The sequence below is a fragment of the Lepisma saccharinum genome, chromosome 11, assembly GCF_977018435.1.
Source record: "Lepisma saccharinum chromosome 11, izLepSacc3.1, whole genome shotgun sequence".
In the NCBI taxonomy this organism is placed as follows: Eukaryota; Metazoa; Arthropoda; class Insecta; order Zygentoma; family Lepismatidae; genus Lepisma; species Lepisma saccharinum.
In genome coordinates this window covers 49,040,483-49,062,296 of record NC_139239.1, presented here as the reverse complement: position 1 = coordinate 49,062,296, position 21,814 = coordinate 49,040,483, and the positions used below count along the sequence as shown (strand labels likewise).

General features: G+C 39.1%; 2 protein-coding genes across 2 annotated transcripts in view; one reads left to right on the top strand and one right to left on the bottom strand.

Moving 5' to 3' along the window:
* LOC145994789 (la-related protein 7-like) overlaps window positions 1-21,814 on the bottom strand; it is a 305,103-nt gene that overhangs the window by 46,685 nt on the left and 236,604 nt on the right. The window lies entirely within an intron of this gene.
* LOC145995233 (uncharacterized) lies at window positions 13,894-18,011 on the top strand. The gene is made up of 2 exons (XM_083131799.1): window positions 13,894-15,489; window positions 17,761-18,011. Exons 1-2 carry the CDS (start codon window positions 14,004-14,006, stop codon window positions 17,799-17,801), a joined length of 1,527 nt encoding a protein of 508 aa, XP_082987925.1. The 5' UTR covers window positions 13,894-14,003; the 3' UTR covers window positions 17,802-18,011.

Genomic DNA, 21,814 nt, shown 5'->3' with positions numbered 1-21,814 from the left:
CAAACTTAATGCACATAGCAATGAGCACCGTCAAACCCGATCCTCCCAGATGACGTAATGCATACGTACTTCACATAGCAACGAGCACCCCCTGGGTTGCACCGTGGACAGTAGACTGTGCGTAAGCGGATTTGGGCTTTTTTTTGTATGAAATCCCAGGAACAAAAATAAATAAAGTAATGTGTAACACATAAATATATGTTTAAGAAATGAATGTTAGTTAGGTATTTACGTCCGCACACCGAAAATGTTATGTATTAGGATTAACAGTTACATTGTAATTTCGTAAGTTAGATTTAAATGAGTGCCTACCGACTGCCAATACAAGATCATAAATATATAAATAAAATCGACTGTTCTAGGTTAGGGTAATCTGTTTGAAGTTTGATAAATTTAATTATATTAAAATGGCATGACAAAAGAGGCCTAAAGGTGGAAATGAATTTGTGTTTGCTGTAATAATTTTCCTCAACAAAAGAGAACATTTCACGAAATGTACACCATGCATAACTTAACTTACTGTGCCATGGCAATTAAAAAATATGTAAATATTGCAAGTCACTTCTATTGGCATTGATGTGAATGTGGCATTGCAAACAAGAAATCTACTGTTTCCAAATAATCACTGACAAAAAAAGAAGGCACGTAAAATGTTTACCAGTATAATTACCGTTCATGCTTATGTACAAGGGACGTTTCTGAATGGTTGTGTTTTTGTTTCGTACAAATATTTTTTAAAGAAAAAATGTATATAATACCATACGATATTTTATATTTGATTTATCATAAATGGTAAAAAGGACAAGTACACTGTTAGACAGTATCCTCACCAGATTGTACGAACGTACCGTGCAAAGAATAATTTCCGAATGCGTGGTAGTGTGTTTTACAAACAAATATGCTTACTTTTACAATTTCCATACACGAAACTACATTACCAGAAACAGCTTAGGATTAAGCTTTTTTCTTAATGAAACATACATGTGTAGTACTGTATTTTACATTATGTTTGGTTATTCATTATGTGATGAAATTGTAGTCATTCAGAAAATGTACCTTGTACATGGAACGGTTGATTAATATGATATTTTACATTTGATTTATCATAACTGGTAAAAACAAAAGTGCACTGTTAGAGAGTACCATTACCACTTGTACTTAAGTACAAGGAAAAATTTCCGAATGGATGGTAGTGTGTTTTTCAAACAAATATGTATACTCTTACCATTTCCATGCACGAAACGACAACACCTTTAAACTGCTTAGGACCTGAAGCTTTTTTCCTTAACGAAACATACATGTGTAGTACGGTTCTTTACAATATGTTTGGTTATTTATTATGTGATGAAAATGTAGTCATTCAGAAAATGTACCTTGTACATGGAACGGTTGATTAATATGATATTTTACATTTAATTTATCGTAACTGGTAAAATATATAACAAGTGCACTCAGACAATATCATTACCACTTGTACGTATGTACAAGGAATAATTTCCGAATGGATGGTAGTGTGTTTTATGTCACTGCACAATATCAAAATGTTACAATGTCCATGCACGAAACAATATAGCTGAAACTGCTTAGGACCTCAAGCTTTTTTTTTTTAATGAAACAACATATGTAAGCTATATTACGTGATGAGATGGTAGTCATTCGTAAATGTACCTTGTACATGTAACGGTTGATTATTTTTTTCAATTTTTAAGTGCTCTTTCAGTTGTTATGAATACGATTTAATTTCCATTTGCACCGTTATATGTCAGCCCATTTTCAATATACTGCATAATAATTGTTTTGATTTTGTGATTATATTAAGACTCACGTTATATTAAACAACATGTTTTATTCTACAGTACATACATACAGCTACGAGCTAAATAAGTAAATAGGTTAGGCAGGTTTTCTTTATTTCTGTACTTGGTTAGGTTAGGCAGGTCAGGTTTGGTGCTTTTAGCATCTCCAGTTTGCTACAGCTGTCCCTAGCCGCTTGTGATTCAGAATATAAAATGATGAACACTTGTGTCGAGCATTCTCGTCACTGCAAAATCATTTCCTTCCATTATGTTAATTGGAGTAGGTGGATAATAATTTGAAAAGTTCGAAAGAACAATTCACTACTACTTTGAAAGATTGCAGGCTACATTGTGTAATGTCACAAATTTATTTTACATTAAATGAGAGTACAGGACGTGTATTGCCTATTTCTAGGACAGTTGCTTCATTTTAATTTTATCTCTTACGTTTTCTGACATTTTTCAGTTTAAAAAACAACATAAAATTGGAATGGTAGTTATAAGCAGACATAAGCATAAACACAAGAAACCACGACTTTCTCCAGTTTCTATGTGATCCACTGGAAAACGGCGTGGACGACGACACCGAATATTTTGGTGAATAACTTCACCTTATACAAATTGAAATATGTAAAAGGAGGTTACATTATTTTAAAAAGTCATGCGATATTTTGTGTTTATGGTTACAGTGCATTGAAGGTGGAAGCCCAATATGCATTTTAAAAACATCAAGTTCGTATAATTAAATATAAGCATATATTTTTGGCTCGACAGGCAAAATTAATAAAATTTGAATAATGTGTGATGATCACGATGCCATTATTGACAAAATTTTAAAAAGTACATTGATACAATATTTCTCATTTAACTTACATGTGATTTCTGATTTGCAGTACGAATTTATAATATGAAATACGAAATGGGAAAATTATTTTTGCTGTAGAAAGAAATCGAACTAGTGTATGTTTTGCGATGGTATGCAAATAATGTGTTCAAATCGGTTTGGAATAACCTTTCAACACAACAGCTGGCATACGCAATTTCGCCATCTTATTTCCGACACAACACAACGCGCTGTTAAGCACTTTAATGAAGCAAAGGAGTGCCTTTAGTTTAACGACGACATTAGAGGTCTGTTAGCCTTAACGAAGGTTGGAGAAATGCCTCAATGTGCTAATGTAGCGTTAACTTGATTTAACGCTTCCTTAAAATTTAACGCGCGTTGAGCGAACCGGGCACAAGACTTGCAATCATACTAATCAATGAACCTCTTACTACATGGTTTAAGTGGTACTTCTCTGAGGAGACAATTTTTATCAAAATTTCAGGTTTAGTCAAATTATATTTATGTTAGAGTGGACAGTCAAAATCTTTGAAATTATAGGGACCAGTAACAGACATTTTACGGACTTTATGAAAAAATAATTTATCTCGTTAGTCTGTTGGGCTGATGGTAATAAAAGTACCCTCTGAACATTTGAATTATGACCTGTAATGTTAAACAAATATTCAGCAATTACCGTAATTTAAAATTCCAGAAGTTTAAAGTTCGAGAAGTTTCATCTTAGGTAGTTTTTAGTTCAATAACAGGGTGTCTACCAAAATAACACATCGAGAATTCTTGACTTTTTCTAGACCTTTTTCCCGTCTTTCTCAAAGTTTATTTATCCGACCCCTACTTAGGTAAAATTGGAAATTAGTAATTAAGAAAATAAATATTTATTTATTGAAAACCCCTACCAAAGGGCTAGTTAAGATGAAAACTGAAGCTGAATTTAAGAAGAGAATTAGATCTGTTTTCTCGTATTAATGCATCCTGAACTGTGTTTGGCAGACGAGCAAGGCTTTGGCGTCTGGACTCAAGCCAGTATAATCTTATGTGAGGCTTGTGTCGATTGTCCTTATACGTTTGTGACTGTCCCTTCATCCATCTTACCTTACCGCCATTCATTATCATTTTCGCGATTAGCCAAAGGGACAGAAAAAAGTTAAGTAAAATAAACTAAATCAACCAATCAGTCATTATGATAGCAAAAATTCTTGACCACAAGAATAATTTATTGCCTTTTTATTGACTGCTTGACCTACATGTTGATTTCTTTACTTTTCTTGACTTCCATGACTTTCTTGACTGGTAGACACCCTGAATAACTTTGTTCTCTATACCCCTGCTTTACAATCAAATTATATTGAATAAGAATGGCAACACCTTGTTCCATCAGTATAAACCCCTAAGGCAAGAGATTCTGCTCAGGCATTGAACAGTTACGTTATCAGAAAGTGGTTCCAAAACTTTGCTCATTAAGTGCTTCCGTTTTTCGGTATTTTTAATAGCAGGACAAACTTTTTTCCTTTTGGGCAATGACTGAATCAAAATAAATTTCACCATTGAGTTTGGAAGCGCAGTCCATAGATTTGTAACTTGCATGATTTTTTCTGTTATCTACTTTCCTAATTAATATTATGTGACTCTGAAAATGTAGGACATTTATGATATTTTTCAAATTCCTCCCGGACGCCGGACATTAGGCTAAAATGTAGGACATGTCCGGGAAAATCCGGACGTCTGGTAACCCTAGCTGAGAGCGAAGCATTTAATTATGATAATAAAAATAACACGGAAAACGGAGGCCAAACTAATGTATACGCACTGGTTTTTCAAAGCGGTGCTGTTTCATCTGCACTGCAGCCTCGGTTGTAACTGCCTAACTGGGGTTCTCAGAAATGATTTGAAAATAAAGCAATTCACCTGTATTGCAAAGCTTGGGCAGGAAATAAATGTAAACATTCCGTTGCAGTTTTCTTCCCAAAAGAGGCAGGCTGGTTTAATAACAACACCGGATAATGATAATAATAATAACAATAACAACAATTTCATTGAGGCTATTTTTATTCACTAAAAATTAACTTATTGAATGAAACAGCTACATTAGCATGTCTGACTTACTTCTATGATTACGGACATTAATTAATTCTCAAACTATTTTCATCTTCGCACTTAATCAACTTGCACCTGTATTACATACATAATACTGTGTCGCTCCTGTCAACATATGCTTTTTCAAGCACAAAACTATTCAATTTGTATTGTATTAATCTATGTTGGAATCTTTTCTTTAAAAATGTGTTATTGTTAATGTTACAATAGGTAATGAATTGTTTAACTTAAATCAGGAAAAAATGCTGAAACTATGGAAATATAAAACAACCATGTAGTAACCTTGGTAAATTGTAAACAAAATTATGATATAAAAGAGCTAGACTTTTGTAAGTCTACGGGACATTCTCCTGGTTGCCGAAAGGCTGATGGTTCAGGGGACGTTGGGTAATATCTTGCTTCAATCTTCGGATTGGTTGGTGTACTTGTACTCCATTTGGCAGATATTCCACAAACCCAACTCTGAATAAGGCGTTCTCCTGCATCATCAAAAAGACCAGGGTTATAAACTTCGGTACAACTAATAGGTTTAGGCCTACAAGTTGTATCGGGTGAATTGTCTGTTTAAAAATTGTTTTGTATATCACCGGAAGTATAAATAAATCTTCGAGTAAAAGATCTTAAACTTAATGATCTTTCATTTCAAACCTACATAGGCGATAATTAAAAATAAATCCTGCACCACAGAGGGCTCGGTCCTACTAACCCTTAGAAGCCTTTGAGAAGTCTGATAGAAGGGTTGTAACCGACTAACATAAAGCCCTAAAAGCAGAAGGTGCGTGTCAATACATTGTTTTCGAAAAAAAATGTTATATTCATAAAGAACAATTTAAAACTTACTTTCATGGCAATAAAATCATCTTTCCGAAAGATTATTTCGGAAAATAAAGTGAACAGACTCGTACATTCTTCGTAATTTCCTTGCCGCATTTCAGTTATGCCAATCTTGTCAATCAGTTCTGTTTTGCCCGATTTATTTAAACATTTCTTTTTGTTGATTCCACGGGGTGGAAAACACATGTAAGCTTTTCACTTGTCCTGAACCACAAAACCATTTAGAACAAAAAACTAAACAATGTAAGTTACTTTTTCGCATGTTCCCCATGCTTTGAACGGCTTCAACACGGCGAAGCGCAGCGAGGTGTCCTACGTGGAGTGGTTCCTGAAAATCTCACCATATGGCATATCGGATAATTTTAATCGCGAATAGTTTGCGTTCTTCTTTTGTTGATGCAATTTTGCCTTACTATTTCTGCCAGCTGCACTTGCATGCAAGGGAAGGGAATTGTGGCATGTGTAAAATTTCTCTGTATTTCCGGATATTCTGAGCCATTTCATTATAAATCCAAGTTTTTTTAGTTTTCTGAGTCATGGCGGGTTGAAACTCCGCCGAAAAATATTCTCATCTTCTCTTCACCACTGGGTAAAAACATGAAAGCGAACTTTAAATTTTGTATGCAAATATGTGCATACATATGTACTTTATGCACGCTATAAGTAATCCAGATAGACTAAGAGAAATGACTTACTAGATATCCCTATGTACTTATGCACTGCTCTCATTTTTTAATATCAGCCGGCTCGGTGGCCTTGTGACTTTCGATCTCGGTACCAAAGTTCCAGGGCATCGGTGTCTTCCTCATTGTCGTGATTTAGGCTACAACACCAGGCATTCCGGGCTCGAATCCCGACCTTGACATGGGTATTCTTCTTTGTAAGTTCCTTTACCAATCTCCAGTGGCGTAGCATGAGCAGAGCATTTCGGGTGGGAACGCCAAGTCCAAAAGAAGGCTACGCCCATTCTTGCTTAATACTTAGTTTACTTATGGGATTAGTCGATATAAGTATTGTCTATTTGAAATTTCATTGTGTTTTGTTGCCTGAAGTCGGTCGGCTTCAGATAAAACATGCTCCATGCATATTTCAAAGCTAGCAAATGACTATGCAACAAAGGTTTGGAAGACTGGTGTTTTATAGCTTTTTTAAATTAGGTTGTTCAACTCAGAACACCTTACGCCATTCGGGGTCTTTTGCCCAAAACACAGTGCATGTGTAGCAAAACTATATTATATTTTGTTTCTCTCAGCACACCCAGCTAACCAAGGAAACCTTTCGGCAGGACGCAAGTCATTAAAAATCCTACCATAAGCGCTTCTAGAACAATAGTAGACGCATTTCGCTATTCTGCCACTTTTGGCAAATCGCGAAAATGAATAATATAAGTGATGATATTGATGAAGTTGAAGGGACACTCACAAAGAATACCCATGCTAACCACTCCTCCACAGAGGTCGGCGGATGACCCACCTATCGTACACTTTACTGACATAACAATGCTGATTAGTGATTCAGACTGCTGTCTGACATACATCACGTTGCGACATAAAAAAAAAACCTGATAAATATTTTAAAATAATTCCGTCCAGAGACCATTCGATGTTAAGAGTTTTGCGACGAACGCTCAACATTTTCATTGACAAAATATAAAGAATTTACACATTAACGAACAAATAAACTTTCTTAATGATACATTAGTTTTGAGGCTTAAGTGGTAGAGCAGCCACAGGCTAAACTTCGCCCATGAATAAATAATCTCTGTTTCTAACTTTTCATACTACGAGGACCATGGGCGGAGTTTTGGCTTTTGCTTTGGGGTGGGGGGCAGACTCTGGGAGAAGCATATGATGTACCTGGGGGTTATTGAATATCCCTTAGTTTATAAGGGGTCCGGAGGCCTTCCCCCGGAAATTAAAAAACAACAACTTAAAAACACTGAGTTTTAGGCCTCTTAGATTTGAAAATGTTAAATTTCCTTGCTTAAATAAACAAATATTAATTAGTACTTTGGTTGTCAGTTTTAAAAGGAGCAAAACAGTACGATTATTGCATTTTGCATTTCATTATTTTTTTATTGATACAATACTCATATTGCTTTAGAAAAGTTACGGTACAATAGTAAGCTTCAGAAATTTTAGAAAAATTAAATTGAAAAGTTGTTTTGATGCCTCAACAATGACTGTTGACTCAATACAAACTCATTCTACGTTTTTCTTTCTTCAAACTGTACACATCCATCAAATCGTCTAAGTTAATTTGTTTAACAACATCTGACTCAGAGTATAAGATCATTAAATTGTTCAATCTCTCTTGACCCATTGTGCAACGCAACCAGTTGTGGATTCGCCTCATAGCAGAAAATGTCCTCTCACAAGTGGCACTATTTGATGGCAGGGTAAGAGCAATTTTCAGAAAAATGCTAAAATTTGTGTGTGTTTCTGTATGTTTGCTCAAAACTGTGTCCACTATCTTTAGAACAACATTCCTCAAAGGCGCACTTATCAAACTCAAACCTAAACTTTCCATTACATTTCTTAAAATGGTCATTTCTGCCATCAACATTGTTTTGTCAATACCAGGAATGGAGTAAATCTCAATGAAACGTGTAGCTCCTTCTTCATTCAGACGAATAAATCTTAAACTGGCTTCAGCAACTTCCAAAGTTTCACCACTAAATCTTCTTTTCAGTTCGCCAATCAAAATATCCAGCAATGGATAAAAAAATCACACTTGTATTTTTTCTTCCAGTTTTCTTCACTTTGAAATGTAGAAAGTGTTTCAGCAGATGTCTCTTCTCTGGTTCTCTGGCCAACTGAAGAACAAACCAGATAAGCATCTAATTTGTTTGATATCAGTCTAGGCCGTTTTGGATTTGTACCTTCTTTCATCTCACCTCCACTTTCAAAAACGTTTAGACCTAATTCTTTGTCAACACCTTTTACTCCATTCCATTTTCTGTCCTAAGTGTTTTCGTTTCGCTGGGACTCAAGCTCCTTAATCACTCCGTTGGCTACACTGGAACTTTGAGCTATTGAGGTATCAGCTTTCTGAAGGGACTGGGATAAAACATTTGTGAAAGGGAGATATTCAGAAAATACTGATAAACATGCAATGGAATCCAACTATTCTATACGTGAAAGCAGGCCTTCGGCTTCAGGCTTTTTAGAACGTTAAGATTTGCGGTATGGCTTCATAACAAGAATGTAGTAACTGAACTTAACCATGTGTTACTTTTTGTATTTTTTTAAGTTGGGAGGGGGGAGGCCCCTCCTGGCCCCTCCAGAACTCCGCCTATGACGAGGACTGAAAACTCTGGTGAAATGCACATCGCTGTCCGTGCGATAAGTTACACAATAAGTTATATATTCGAGTTTGGTAAAGTTACGTGAGTCATATTGCATATTGTAGCAACACACAGCACGAGCACGGAGCGCGAAAAACGTTGTAGGTTTGGGGTCTGCATCGGAAAGCAGGAAGGGTCACATGAGCCCAATGAACCAATCAAGTTGTTCCGTAAGCCGGCCTACGAAAGGGCATTTCGCGCGTACTGTATAGTGGAACCACGAGCAAAACAACCTGCGCAGACCTCCGTACCCCCGCGAGTAGGAGAGGGGGAGAATGGACCATGCTTCCTTATGGTCCGAGGTGGAGGGAAGAAGGGAAAGCTGCGCGGGGACTTCTCGTCCCAAGGTTTTTTCCTTGTGGTCGATCTATAGAGATCCAAGCTTTTCCACCAGGCAGGCAGACTCCTGTACGACAAACCTCCCCAGCGTCCGGCCAGCAAAAGCATTAGAAAAATGCTATCACAAGAGCTGTTTAGTGGACCGTTGTAGGCATACCGAGATAAATAGCTATTATAATGCCATATAGCTCAAACACATATATAATGTTTTACTTTTTATTTACAGCATTCACGCATTTCTTACCCATTTTAAATCAGGGAACGCCAGGCTTATTGGCGTTCAATAACGCTACGCCACTGTCAGTCTCCTCATATCCTCATTTGCGATTAGTCAAGAGGGAAGTAAAATAAACCAAATGAACCAATCAATCGTCGTGATTAGCTAAAAGTAGCAGAAACCCGACGGTAAATAACAGCAATACGAAAATATGGATTAATATCAGCATTACCAGGTACTGTGCACGGCCTGCCTAAAAAAAATGAAACCAGTACAGCTAATAAATTCTTAGCTTACACGGAAATCAAATAATAAATATGCCATTACATTATCACGACTGTTGACTTGAACACGTGAAATTTGGAAGTGAACATGACATGCAGAAATCAGAAATTTTAAAATTTATACTTTTCCCATTTAAAAGTAAGACTGCGATTCAAATTAGTCTTTAAACACTTGCACTACCAATTTTATATTGCCGTAATGAATTGGACGTCATTGAACATCTTTGTTTTATTCTGTTTAATTTGATACTATTAATATGAATGTGTAAAAGTTTGACACACACTAGATTATTTGGGGGAGGGTTGCCTGCGACATACATATATCCCAGTTGCATCCTAAATGTATTTTTTTTTATGTGGGAACAGTAACACTCAGTTTGTGTGTGAACTTTCACGACTCCTCGATGCCAGTGGCGGCAATTAGGGGGGGAGGCAGTTGCCCCCTCACTATTTGCCACTTTTACTCCTGCACTATGCTAAACCTTATCTGCTAAGGAAAGTAAACTGTCCTTGCTCCCCCAGTTTTGAAAACCAATCGTCGCCACTGCTTCATGCTATATTATTACTCAACAATGTTCGGTTGTTACAGAAACCTATCCATCTGCGCTTTGTCATTTTCTTACACGGTATTTTTTAAAGTTAGTTAAAAGTTTCTGAGTCTATATCAAGGGCTATTGAGTGGCCATCGTATTGCGCTACCGTCGTGACGTTTGGTAATTCATTGACTTAAGCATCTAACTGTAAATCCTACATGTTAATATGCATACCATGCTCTCGTCGTACTTGTAACATTCATATTTTGTGTGCATAAAATGTTTGTGGAGCACTTGATAAATCAGTTTATACTTAAGTGTAAACTGCACTGCAACTTAAAAAGTTTAGCATATCTCCCCTTTCTCGTACTTCTCACTTTGCTCATGGCTAAATTTATCCGGTATCAGTTACAACAACAAAAATATATCAATTTAATTTCAATATAATTAAGAAATAGCATTTGAAGCTTGTGAAAAATTGTGCATATTTCAGTTTTTGTTTCAATAATTTCATAACAAAGCTAAATTTCTCTTGACTACGTATTTCAGGGCAAATAGCATGATGCCTGCGTTCCTGCATGGAAAACGGAAAAAGGGCGACTTTCCTACACACTCACTGCATTTTCCCATCCGATCTACACCACTGGCTTATTTACGATTAAATTTCTACAGTGGTGTGTACTACTACACTAACTATATTATGAGTTGTTCATCTTGAATTTTTTGGCTTTGTGTTCACTAGAATCAAATCAACTTCAGCAGGAAAGCAGTGAATTGATATAGAGTACTGTCATCAAATTTGGAACCTGGAAAATGAAATGTATCCCATTAACCAGCGGTACAGGAACGTTTTTGATTTGGGCATACAAAGTTTGTGTGTTTGAGTATGTGTATACATGAATATAACAGCCCACACACCTTTCCAATTTCAAAGTAAATTTTGCATAACCTTGTACTTCCAACGAAAAGCGATATTCTCAAAATAATTTCCAGTTTTATTTTTAAACTTTTATGGCTATTTTCATTTGATTTTGATTTGATTTATTTTACTTTGCCTTTTGTGCCACTTTTGGCTAATTTTCGAAGAAGGGGATGAGTGATGATATGATGAATGGACACTCACAAACATCCATGCCCAGGCCAGGATTCGAACCCAGGACCCCTGGCGTCGTAGCGCGATGTGCCAACTATTCCGCTACGGGAACTGGCGACTACTGTCATGTTTTTAAAATCATGTAGGTTACAGTTCCAGAACTGATAAAGCTATAAGCATTAATTACATCGTTTTGCACTCATTTTAAATAGGTCCTATAAAGTTTTCTCGGGAGGCAAGGGGGAGGGGCAGAAGGGGCACTTGCCCCCCTGAGATATCTGAAGAAAGTTCATATAATTCGAATTGTGAAATTAAAGCTATATTTTATTACATTAGAATCATATAGGCTGCCGTAACTAGGAGTGTGCAGGACGGAACATTTTTGGTTGGAACGGGATTGGGAAATTACTTTCTGTTACTTGAACTTCCTCTGTAATTACGCTATATTGCAAGCTGTTAATCATAAATATTTGTTCATTAGCGGCCTACTCTTTGCCTCACGAGATCGAAAAATAAAAACGATATATTCTGTGGCTTAAACTCGTGGCCAGCAAGGTTCAAGTTCGCTCAGCGAGCAATTGAGCAGCGCTCGCAAACCATGCTTCCTTGGCCGTCAAGTAGCTGAGTGATCACGTTGCTCGCTGATCACTCAGATACTCGACGCGTCACAGGAATACCCTCGTTCTTGCGCCACTAGTAACACCTACAATTTTTGCCATTTCTCGAGGAGGAATTTTGCGAAACGCAACGAAGTAGAACGCATTGCAACAGCATCAGACAGTCAACTTCAAAAAACCATAACACCGTGATCTCGATCAAGGTATACGATCCGCGAAAACAAATGAAGCGCAGAAAAAGGGGAATAGAATCGTGTTCTTGAAAAACCGAAAGTTTACTGTCTTGCCTCATAATCGCAGAGAGAGAATGGCGAAAAAAGGGAGGAAAAATGGAAAACCCTTTCTCCTCGGAGCTCATAACGCACATGTCGTGAACTTTCTGACCTCGCCGCTGTACACAAAGGGCATTGGCCTGGCCTGATTTTTCAGAACAGGTTTCCGAAATCTTAGTCATCTCATCCCGCTTCGTCTTCACTCTCCATCCTCCACCCCCGCGCGACATACTTTCTACTCTCTTCTCGGTCCAGCTCATGTGAAATGGCGGACATTTAAAAGTTTCGGCGTGATTTTGCAGATAATGTCAATTGCAACAGAAACGCTTACCCATTACGTAATATATGGGTTCCACCTTAGCTAATTTCACGCGCAAGGGTCCGTTTTGTGAAAATTAAGCTCGCATTAAGAAAGAAAAGTGCAGTGTCGTGAAATAAGGCCAAAACTGTTTAGTGAATGATGATGCGAGAGAAATCTCATCAGAGCGTACACAATGGTGACTCTTTTGTGGAAATTATGGACTCTATCTCAAAGCTGATTGTTTAAAGAAAAGCCTTAAACTGGAAGATTTTTACCCAGGTTGAAAATCAATTCATTATAACCAAAGTGGCATTTGAAGAGGGATGAGGAGAATTACCCCCCCCCCCATCAGGTCTCAGCATTACCCCATTGTTGCTATTTTTTTAACTCTTATGGGGTGTGAATGCTCTGTGAGACAAGTTAAAATAAAGACAAAAATACGTGATCACCACAGAGGGTGAATATACGTATATACATGTATGATTTGTATAATATACCGATGCTTCTAGAGTAAATTGAAATTTCCCCCACCGCAAATGTTTGAAATACTTATGAAGTACTTATACTTGTTTATATCTTTATTGAAAAAGAGGCTGTCCCCGTATAATCGTGATGGGTGCAAATAGCCTTAGCGCTGTGTCACCCAGCAGTTTAATTTTGATTTGCTTTTACTTAGATTTTTTAAATTTAGTGTCGCTTTTCTGCCACTATTGGCTAATCGCAACGTTGAGGATGAGTGATGATATGATGAAATTGATGAACGAACATTTACAAACAACACTCACGGCAATGCCGGGATGAACTCTGACGTCATAGCCCGCTGTGTTAACTACTCCACCACGGAGCTGGGCATAAAAGATTTGTTAAAACACAAGCATTTAAGTGAACAATTGGAAATTACACTGAATTTATCGCTGAAATCGATACCTGAACTGACGCCTCTTTGAATGTTTCTCGCCAGTACCAGATTTCCTTTTCGCTCTAAAGCCGACAGCGCTAACCATTTAGCTTCTGAAAATGTTAGAAGGTCCTTATTTGGGACATTTCGTAGAAGAGAAAAGTGAAACTCACCCAAGAGAATTGTTAGATTGACACACTTACAAGCTCTATCTTATCAAAATATAAGCCGCACTAAGATAAACAAGATATGAGAATAAAATACAAGTAGCATTTAATGTCATCATTACTGTTTGCATTCTCTGCGGTGCACAGAGAAATTGAAATGATTTGTTGTGCCTCAAAGCAACCAATTGTTGGTTTTGTGGGACCAACTCACGGAATTGCTTCATTTTGTTAATATATTTTCTTTCCTTTCAGGTCCTACCCTGATTCCGCAGATATTTTTAACTCAGCATTTTCTCATTCGTTCTTATGGATCTGCAGCAGACAGGTTGTCGTAACTACATAAACGTGTCACTGAAGAAGGGGTTAAAATGGAGCTGATTCTCTCCAAGAGCATTGCCCTTGTAGTCACCGGTTTGCTGACCTTTGCTTTCGGGGTACTTCCCCATTTCCTCATGAAATGCACTACGAGGAGATCCAACTTCGAGTCTTCGCTCATCCACGCCATCCTGTCCGGCATAGTGTGCTTCAGCGGGGGGATGTTGCTGGGAGTGACTTTCCTTCACATAATCCCAGAAATGCGAGAGGAACTGGAGGATCTGCAAAAGGAAGGTGTCCTGGACGACAACGACTTGCCCATCGGGGAGATCGTGATCTGCGTGGGGTTCTTCCTCGTGTACACGATGGACGAGCTCTTCCACATGCTGATAGAGAAGTACACGGGGCACCAAGCGGGCCGCGCCTTGAAGCAGAAGTTTCGTTCTAGACGGAGAGGACGCATTATGTGCGCCTGTCTGCGGAGGCGCGGGAGACCTCGAGACCTCAGGACTGGACCATCTGCATTCTCCTTGGACAAGCATCTTCGCACCGACGCGAACAAGCTATCCACCGTGCCTGAGCACAGCCGAAGCGCCAGCGAACCTCTGAATCGACTGTTCCCCTCGGACTCGAAACTACCGAGAAAGGATATCGCCAGCAGGTCCGATCCCAGCTTCATCCTGGACAAAGCGTTCGATGCCGGCAGCGTAAGATCCGACTACCAGTCCGTTTTCGAGGAGAACAACTGGAGAGACCCTCCTCCTCTCTCGCCAAAGTTTCCGGATATCCACGAGCGGGCCAGAACGCCCAGACATCTGTCGTCTGAGTTATACCCAGATGGACGCTCCCCCTCGCCACGGCTCACGCACGATCATAAAAGAAGTAGGGTTCCATCCCTTGAAGGCAACAGCAAATCGGAAAGCACAAGCAACGACAATGAAAATGGCGGCACCCTACAAAAGTTTTTACCGGTCGAACGAACCGTGACCCCTGCCGCACATGATCACGAGCACGGGTATCCGGAAGACCACACTCACGAGGGACCCACCCACATATCCATGTCCCACACCGAGTCAGGCTCCGTCAAAGGCTCTCTGAAAGTCCTAGTCACCATCTTCGCTCTCACGTTCCACGACATCTTCGAAGGAATGACGATCGGTCTGCAGAGGACCCCCATGGACGTCTTCTTTATGTACCTGTCCATCTCGCTGCACAAGTACATCATATCGTTCTGCATAGGCATCAACCTCGTGGTTGAACAAGCGAGCCTCTTCATCCTGTGCCTGTACATGACGACGTTCAGCGTCATGACGCCCATCGGAACCGTGATAGGCATGGTCGTGATGAGGGATTCAAACCCCAGCCTCGGTACGAAAGAGGCGTCGGCTTTCTTGCAAGGTTTGGCCGGCGGATCCTTGATCTACGTCGTTTGCTTTGAAGTCCTGCAGAGGGAAAGATCGGACACTCATGTCGCCGGTCTGCTGAAGCTGCTGTGTGTCATCGTAGGATACATGTTGATGCTCGTACTCAAGGTGATATGTAAGTATCCTTTCACTGCAACTGATTTTGGAATAAAACTGGAGAAATGTCACAATACTAGGATTGGAGAGGTGCTCGTATGCCCAGTAAATACTCCAATCTGATTTCTGGAATAGAAAACTACATAATCGACTCTCTGACATTTTAATACCTGGATGTGTTGTCACAGTAACACTAGTCTCTATCCTGGACAAGATCGGTCCACACGTGACTATCTTTACCAATTCCCTTTAGGTCATATCAATATTGTCATTTCATCTTCTTCTTCTTATTATTATTTTTAAAGTGGTACTTCAGTGAAACTTTGGAATCTTAAATTGTGTGTTGAAGCTCACTTTGTTCCCCACCTTCCTGGGGCACGTCAAGTATCTGAGCGCTGAGCGAGCAACGTGATGGTCAAATAGGCGTTGCTCGGCGAGCGCTGCTCACTTGATCGCTGAGCGAACTTGAACCTTGCTCCCACAGAATATATCGTTTCTGTGTTTCGATATCGTTAGGCAAAGGAAAGAAGAGGAAAAAATATGTGGATGGCGGTTTGGCGACCAATGAGGAAATATATGATTAACAGCTTGCGATATAGCGTAATTACAGAGAAAGTTCAAGTAACAGAAGGTAATGTAATATTTCAGTTTTTGTAATTGTATTAAAATGAAAGTGTTGTTTATTCCAAATAATAAATATTAAATTAAACATACACCGTAGTTTTGGAAAGTTGGGCAAAGGTGTGAAAATGGAACTTTGACAGTTTTGTTCACATCAACTATTCTATTTCCACAATTAACAGCTTTTCAAACACTGAAATCTTGTCCACTCGACGCAGCCACATTGATCACAGATTATTATTATTCAAATGCACTGATATTTTGATCAGTGCACACGCAGCGTCAAGTAAATTATTTGTCTGCTCAACGAGCGAAGATCTTGATCAGCGAGCATCGCTCAGATATTTGACGGGTCCCTGGAAGCAAATAATTTGCTAGTCACCAGGCGGTAAGAATATGCTCTAACATCTGAAGTGACAAGGTCTGTAAAGCGTTGTACCATAACACAGCGTGTCCACCCGCCGAGAAGCACCATCTATTCCGCCCCTTGCATCCAGGGAGAATGCTTTAATTAATGTCTTCGAACATCATGTGAGTTAATGTACAGCAATAATAATAATAATAATAATAATAATAAATCGCCTTCTCGCAATATCTCATGCGAGTCGACTTGATGCTGTAATGTCTTCGAACATCATGTGAGTTAATGTACAGCAATAATAATAATAATAATAATAATAAATCGTCTTCTCGCAATATCTCATGCGAGTCGACTTGATGCTGTAATGTCTTCGAACATCATGTGAGTTAATGTACAGCAATAATAATAATAATAATAATAATAATAATAATAATAATAATAATAAATCATCTTCTCGCAATATCTCATGCGAGTCGACTTGAGCGGCTCGCCCAATTGTAATTCAATTCAAAATTCACCTTCATGGCATAAGTGCATTTAAACTTAAAATATCACGTAACACACATACACATATACGCATATGTGATGTAAGTCCGTTGGTGTATTCGGTAGAGCGTTTGACTGTCACACAGAAGATGCGGGTTCGATTCCTGGGTGGGTGATTTCAGGGGGAAATTTTTCAATGAATGTCCCTGCATGAAGCTGCTATGTGGTTCACCCACCCCTTAATAAATGGGTACCAGGGAGCATAAAGGCGGACGGAGTGTGGTGCTGATCACATTACTTCCACTAATGCCGAGATTGCGGATGTATAGAGCCCTTACCTCCACATCGCCCCATGTAACGTCCGGAATGTTATAGTGTGCGACTATAGATCATGCAGCTTAATATTATGCAATTTAATCTTTGGGTCTAAATATTCTCCTAAGGATTTTTATTTTCAAAAACTCGTCATTTAAATTACTCTTTCAGTGTAAGGGACTATGTTTTACATCCACATAAGAATATTAAGAATACAGGCATAATTACTGTGTCGATATTTTAAATATGGGATTCTTTGATATTAGATGAGAGGATAAAGGATGAAAAAATAACATGCATTTCCTCTTTACGATCATCTTCATTTGTGAATATTACTCCACTCCTAAGTACTTGAATTTAGTGAAACGGTTGGCACGGAGATGGATAATTAAAAATTCGAAATTTCTGCAGGAATCCAAATTTATGAAATTGGAAAACTTTTGCTTGATATGTGATACTCGTATTTACTAGTATTCATAGTAACTTATGAATTCCTGACTTTTTCAGTCATCCATGTACATGACGAATCGAGAGATCCCCAAGTTTAGCGAGAATGGTATAAGTCACCGAGGATCAGACCAAGGCACATGCACGGCAGATGGCAAAACCCGAGAAGCCAGATCTACTGAATTCTTATGGCAGGTCTTTACAGTTAAACTTTATCAAGAGACGTTCAAAGACTTGTAATGATCTGTTACATTGCTGTTCCCCTGTTATTTGTTCAGTGATACCAATGATTTCTGTAATAATTACGTACAATAAAGACTCGTGTATATATTTAAAGAAAATTTCATTATGTTTATTCTCTTACATGTATAAACTTAGTACACGTATTTAATAGCTGAATACTGTAGTGCGAAAAATGCCAGAAAGGCAAACGATTTAGTAATTTAAAGAATATTATGACGATGTTCAATCAGATCACTTGCTGGTAGAACAAATATAGACTCAGCCAGAAATATATGTAGATTTGAGCGCAGTTTTAAGTGGCTGATTGCGTCCTACTTATTGTATATCGATTGTCTAGAGTTCGATATTATGTTCAGTTCATAACTATAAATGAGCATATCTAGACACATTCACAGAAGAGCAAATTGGTCAGAAAAAAAATGACGCTGACGAACTATTCAGAAAAAAAGGGCAGCGTTAATTTCTTGCAAGCTATTAATTTTACTTCGCTTCTCTGCTACTGTTAGCTAATCGCGACGGTGAGGATGACTAATGGTATGTACTCACTAAACAGGAGCGAATTTCATATTGGAAACATTAAACATAGCTCCTATATTTTGTTTTAATTTGCACATTAAATGCTGTGACTACAAGTAACGATCAACAAAATTATTACACTAAAACCTCAAGATTTCATCAGTGTCTTGTCATCCAGCTAGACAAATTCCTCACCCCGACTTCCCTTCTAGAGCGAGGGTGACTCAGTTCCATGATTTCATCCACATGTCTTTGTTGTTGCAGGTTAGGTGAGGTCTCTGAATAGTTGCACAAAAAGTTTCCAATTTGACTAAGAGAAATAACAATCCTGACAAATTCTAAAAAAATATGTATTTTATATGTAAATAAAATCAAGATCTAATACATATTTATGTAAAAAAATGCAAGTATATGACAAATGTGGAACATAAATTGGGTTTCATTTACTTACATTCTTCAAGTGAATAAGAAAATAATTATTTTGGAGTATACAATCTCAGCTTATTACGTAATAAATCCGAGAACAAAGCAGTCACAGATTAGCAGTACGTTTATTTTTGCACCATGGTAGATGATAGAAGACGGCCTTGTTCGTTGATGATACAAATTTCAACACAGTTTCGTAACTTCCGAATTTAATAAGTGAAATTGTGAGGAAAGCGCTGACATGTGTCGGGAGCTTTATTTATAGATCTACTTGCAGCTGTGCTCAGGGTCATTGTGACGAGATGACACACTTTCTTACGAGAGAGGACCCACGCTGTGTGGCTTAATGTGGGAGAATGGGGATTCAATTTGCTTTCTCAGACACTTTGAATGTTTCGTCCAGAAACTACACCTCTGTTATCGAAATGGTTGTCTCAGTGTCACGGAGAGAATTCATAATGTATACTCGTAAACGCCAAATGTCAAATTCATGTTTGTGTCAATGGTGGGAAGGCTTGTGGTGATGTTACCTTGAGGATCAGATTGATTAGATGGCAAGGTTACAGCAAGAAAGTCTAGTAGAAAGTAACTTACAGTTTAGTTACTTTTAGCGTAACTATATCCAACGAAGGTGTCATAAAACATTGAATGTGGACGCAGAGGGAGGAGAATATTTTCCAGGGGCAGCCACTATATTGATTGCTGTTTTCGTCGGAAATGAGTTGATCATGTTATCGTGTTCCGTTAATGTGTCACATTCCGAATCGACGTATCTGGTTGTCAGGTGCTGTGAATTATCAACAATAATAAAATGTCTGCAAATCTTGTAGTGCATTCCAAATCCATACAAACTTTAATCAGCTCTTCTGAGAAGTTAATGCACATGGACATGCAACAAAATATTCAGCCGGCGATATGTCATAAAAAAAATACTAGTTTTTATAGTTTGCTATGAATAGGGATAAGCAGCAGATTAGTCGACCGGGGCACATTAGTCTCGTCTGGCGTGGTCACTGATAGTAACCAAGATGGAGGCGGGGTCTGGGAGATACAATATACGCGGGACCTGTAAGCAAACTTTTCCAGGGGTCTGAAAAAGTCAGATTTGTGTTCCTTTGTCTGAAGCACAGGTATCATATACAATCACAAGATAAACACCATTTCAATTAATAATTAATATATATATATATATATACAGGGTGTTGCAAAATACCTGTTACAACGCTTGGGAGGTGATTCGACAAGTAAAAACAAGGAAAAAATGCCATGTGAAAAAATGTCGAAATCGGCACCGTTTTCGAGTGACAGGCGTGCGAAAATCGCCTCACACCATGTTTATGGCACAATAACTCAAGAAGGAAGAAAGATATCAATGTCGGATTAAAAACATACAAAGAAAGTCGTGCCTGAGGAATACAATGGTGCATCAATTGAGGCCCAGTGTAAATTGCGCAAGGGGACTCTCAAAGAAAGTGGGGAATCCCTTGATGGAAAATATAGGAAATTTACTACTATTTTCTACATTATGTTGAGATCGGAATGTAGCCAGTAAAAAATGACGACGTATGTCCACATGTCCCACTACTGCTGGGACACCGTCCCACACTCGGGAAATAGGAAATTCACTCGAAAATGACGCTATGCCGTCAAATTACGCTCAGATTGATTTCAGCTAATTGATACAGAAAGCCCCACTAGAGGCGCTGTGAGTGTAGGTCACCTGTTACGTATTAGTGTTGGTGGATACTACGTAGAGAGTGTAGTCGGCCGTTGTTTTTCCTGTCTTGTTCTGCGTCTCGCAGCGTGGAGTTTAGTCTGGCGTGTGTGTATGGATGAATTGCGCCAAGGAATATTGTACGTAGAGTACGTATTCCCGTGTTCTTTCTCGGTTTGCAACAACTGCGTGGACACCTGTGTGACATTACGTGGGTGCTAATCACGGTAGTTGTGATCCGTCACTCGGAGGGAAAGTGCCCCTGTTGCTGGGCAGTTCTCGAACAGGACAATGGTGGAGTACTCTACCCACGAGCTTGCTGATATGCATCTCGTTTATGGAGAGGCAAACCGAAACAGCCGTGAAGCACGGCGTTCGTATCACGAACGATTTCCCAATAGGCGGTTACCAGCACATGCACTCTTTCAAAGACTTGATGCTCGACTGCGTGAAACTGGATCTCTACTACCCCGTAGGTGGGATTGTGGAAGACCCCGCACTGTGCGCACTGTGCAATTTGAAGAGGACGTGTTGGACGCGATACGAGACCGTCCTGACACCAGCACACGTGTCATTGCTCGTACTCAACAAAATTACCATAGCAATGTATTCCGCGTTCTTCAGGAGGAGGGATTGCACCCATACAAATTTTTGTGTGGTACTTTGTGTGGTGGGAATTATCGGGTGTTTCTACATGACGTGTTAGCTGAACTTTTGGAAAACGTGCCACTGGCAGGTAGACAACGTATCTGGTTTCAACACGACGGCGCCCCCGCACATTTCGACCGGGGAGTCAGAGTCTTACTCAACGATATTTTCGGCGATCGTTGGCTTGGCAGGGATGGACCTTTACCGTGGCCACCTCGTTCCCCCGATCTCACACCACTGGATTTCTTTGTGTGGGGAGAAATGAAAAGGCTCGTGTATGAAACCCATGTGGAAATTGCTGAGGACCTCGTTGCTCGTGTTAGTGCCGCTGCTGGGACAATTGGTGACATGCCAGACAAGTCCAGTGCGTACCAGACAATCAGTGCTTCGCCGATGCCATCTTTGTCTTGAAGTCAATGGCGGACATTTTCAACAACCTCTCTGAGTATACCGGTGTTTGTGAGCCCCTATCAGCACCGCATAGTGTCCTTTAGTGAAAGGTGCGAGTGAAGATGCTGGATATTGCTGTACTTCATACCGTCGATCTGCATGTGCGGAGGTTGTGCG

Excerpts from the sequence above, each read along its gene's own strand:
- LOC145995233 (XM_083131799.1), top strand. The coding sequence starts at position 14,004 with ATGGAGCTGATTCTCTCCAAGAGCATTGCCCTTGTAGTCACCGGTTTG. Across the intron at positions 15,490-17,760 it reads GCTCGTACTCAAGGTGATAT|TCATCCATGTACATGACGAA; the intron begins GTAAGTATCCTT and ends TGACTTTTTCAG.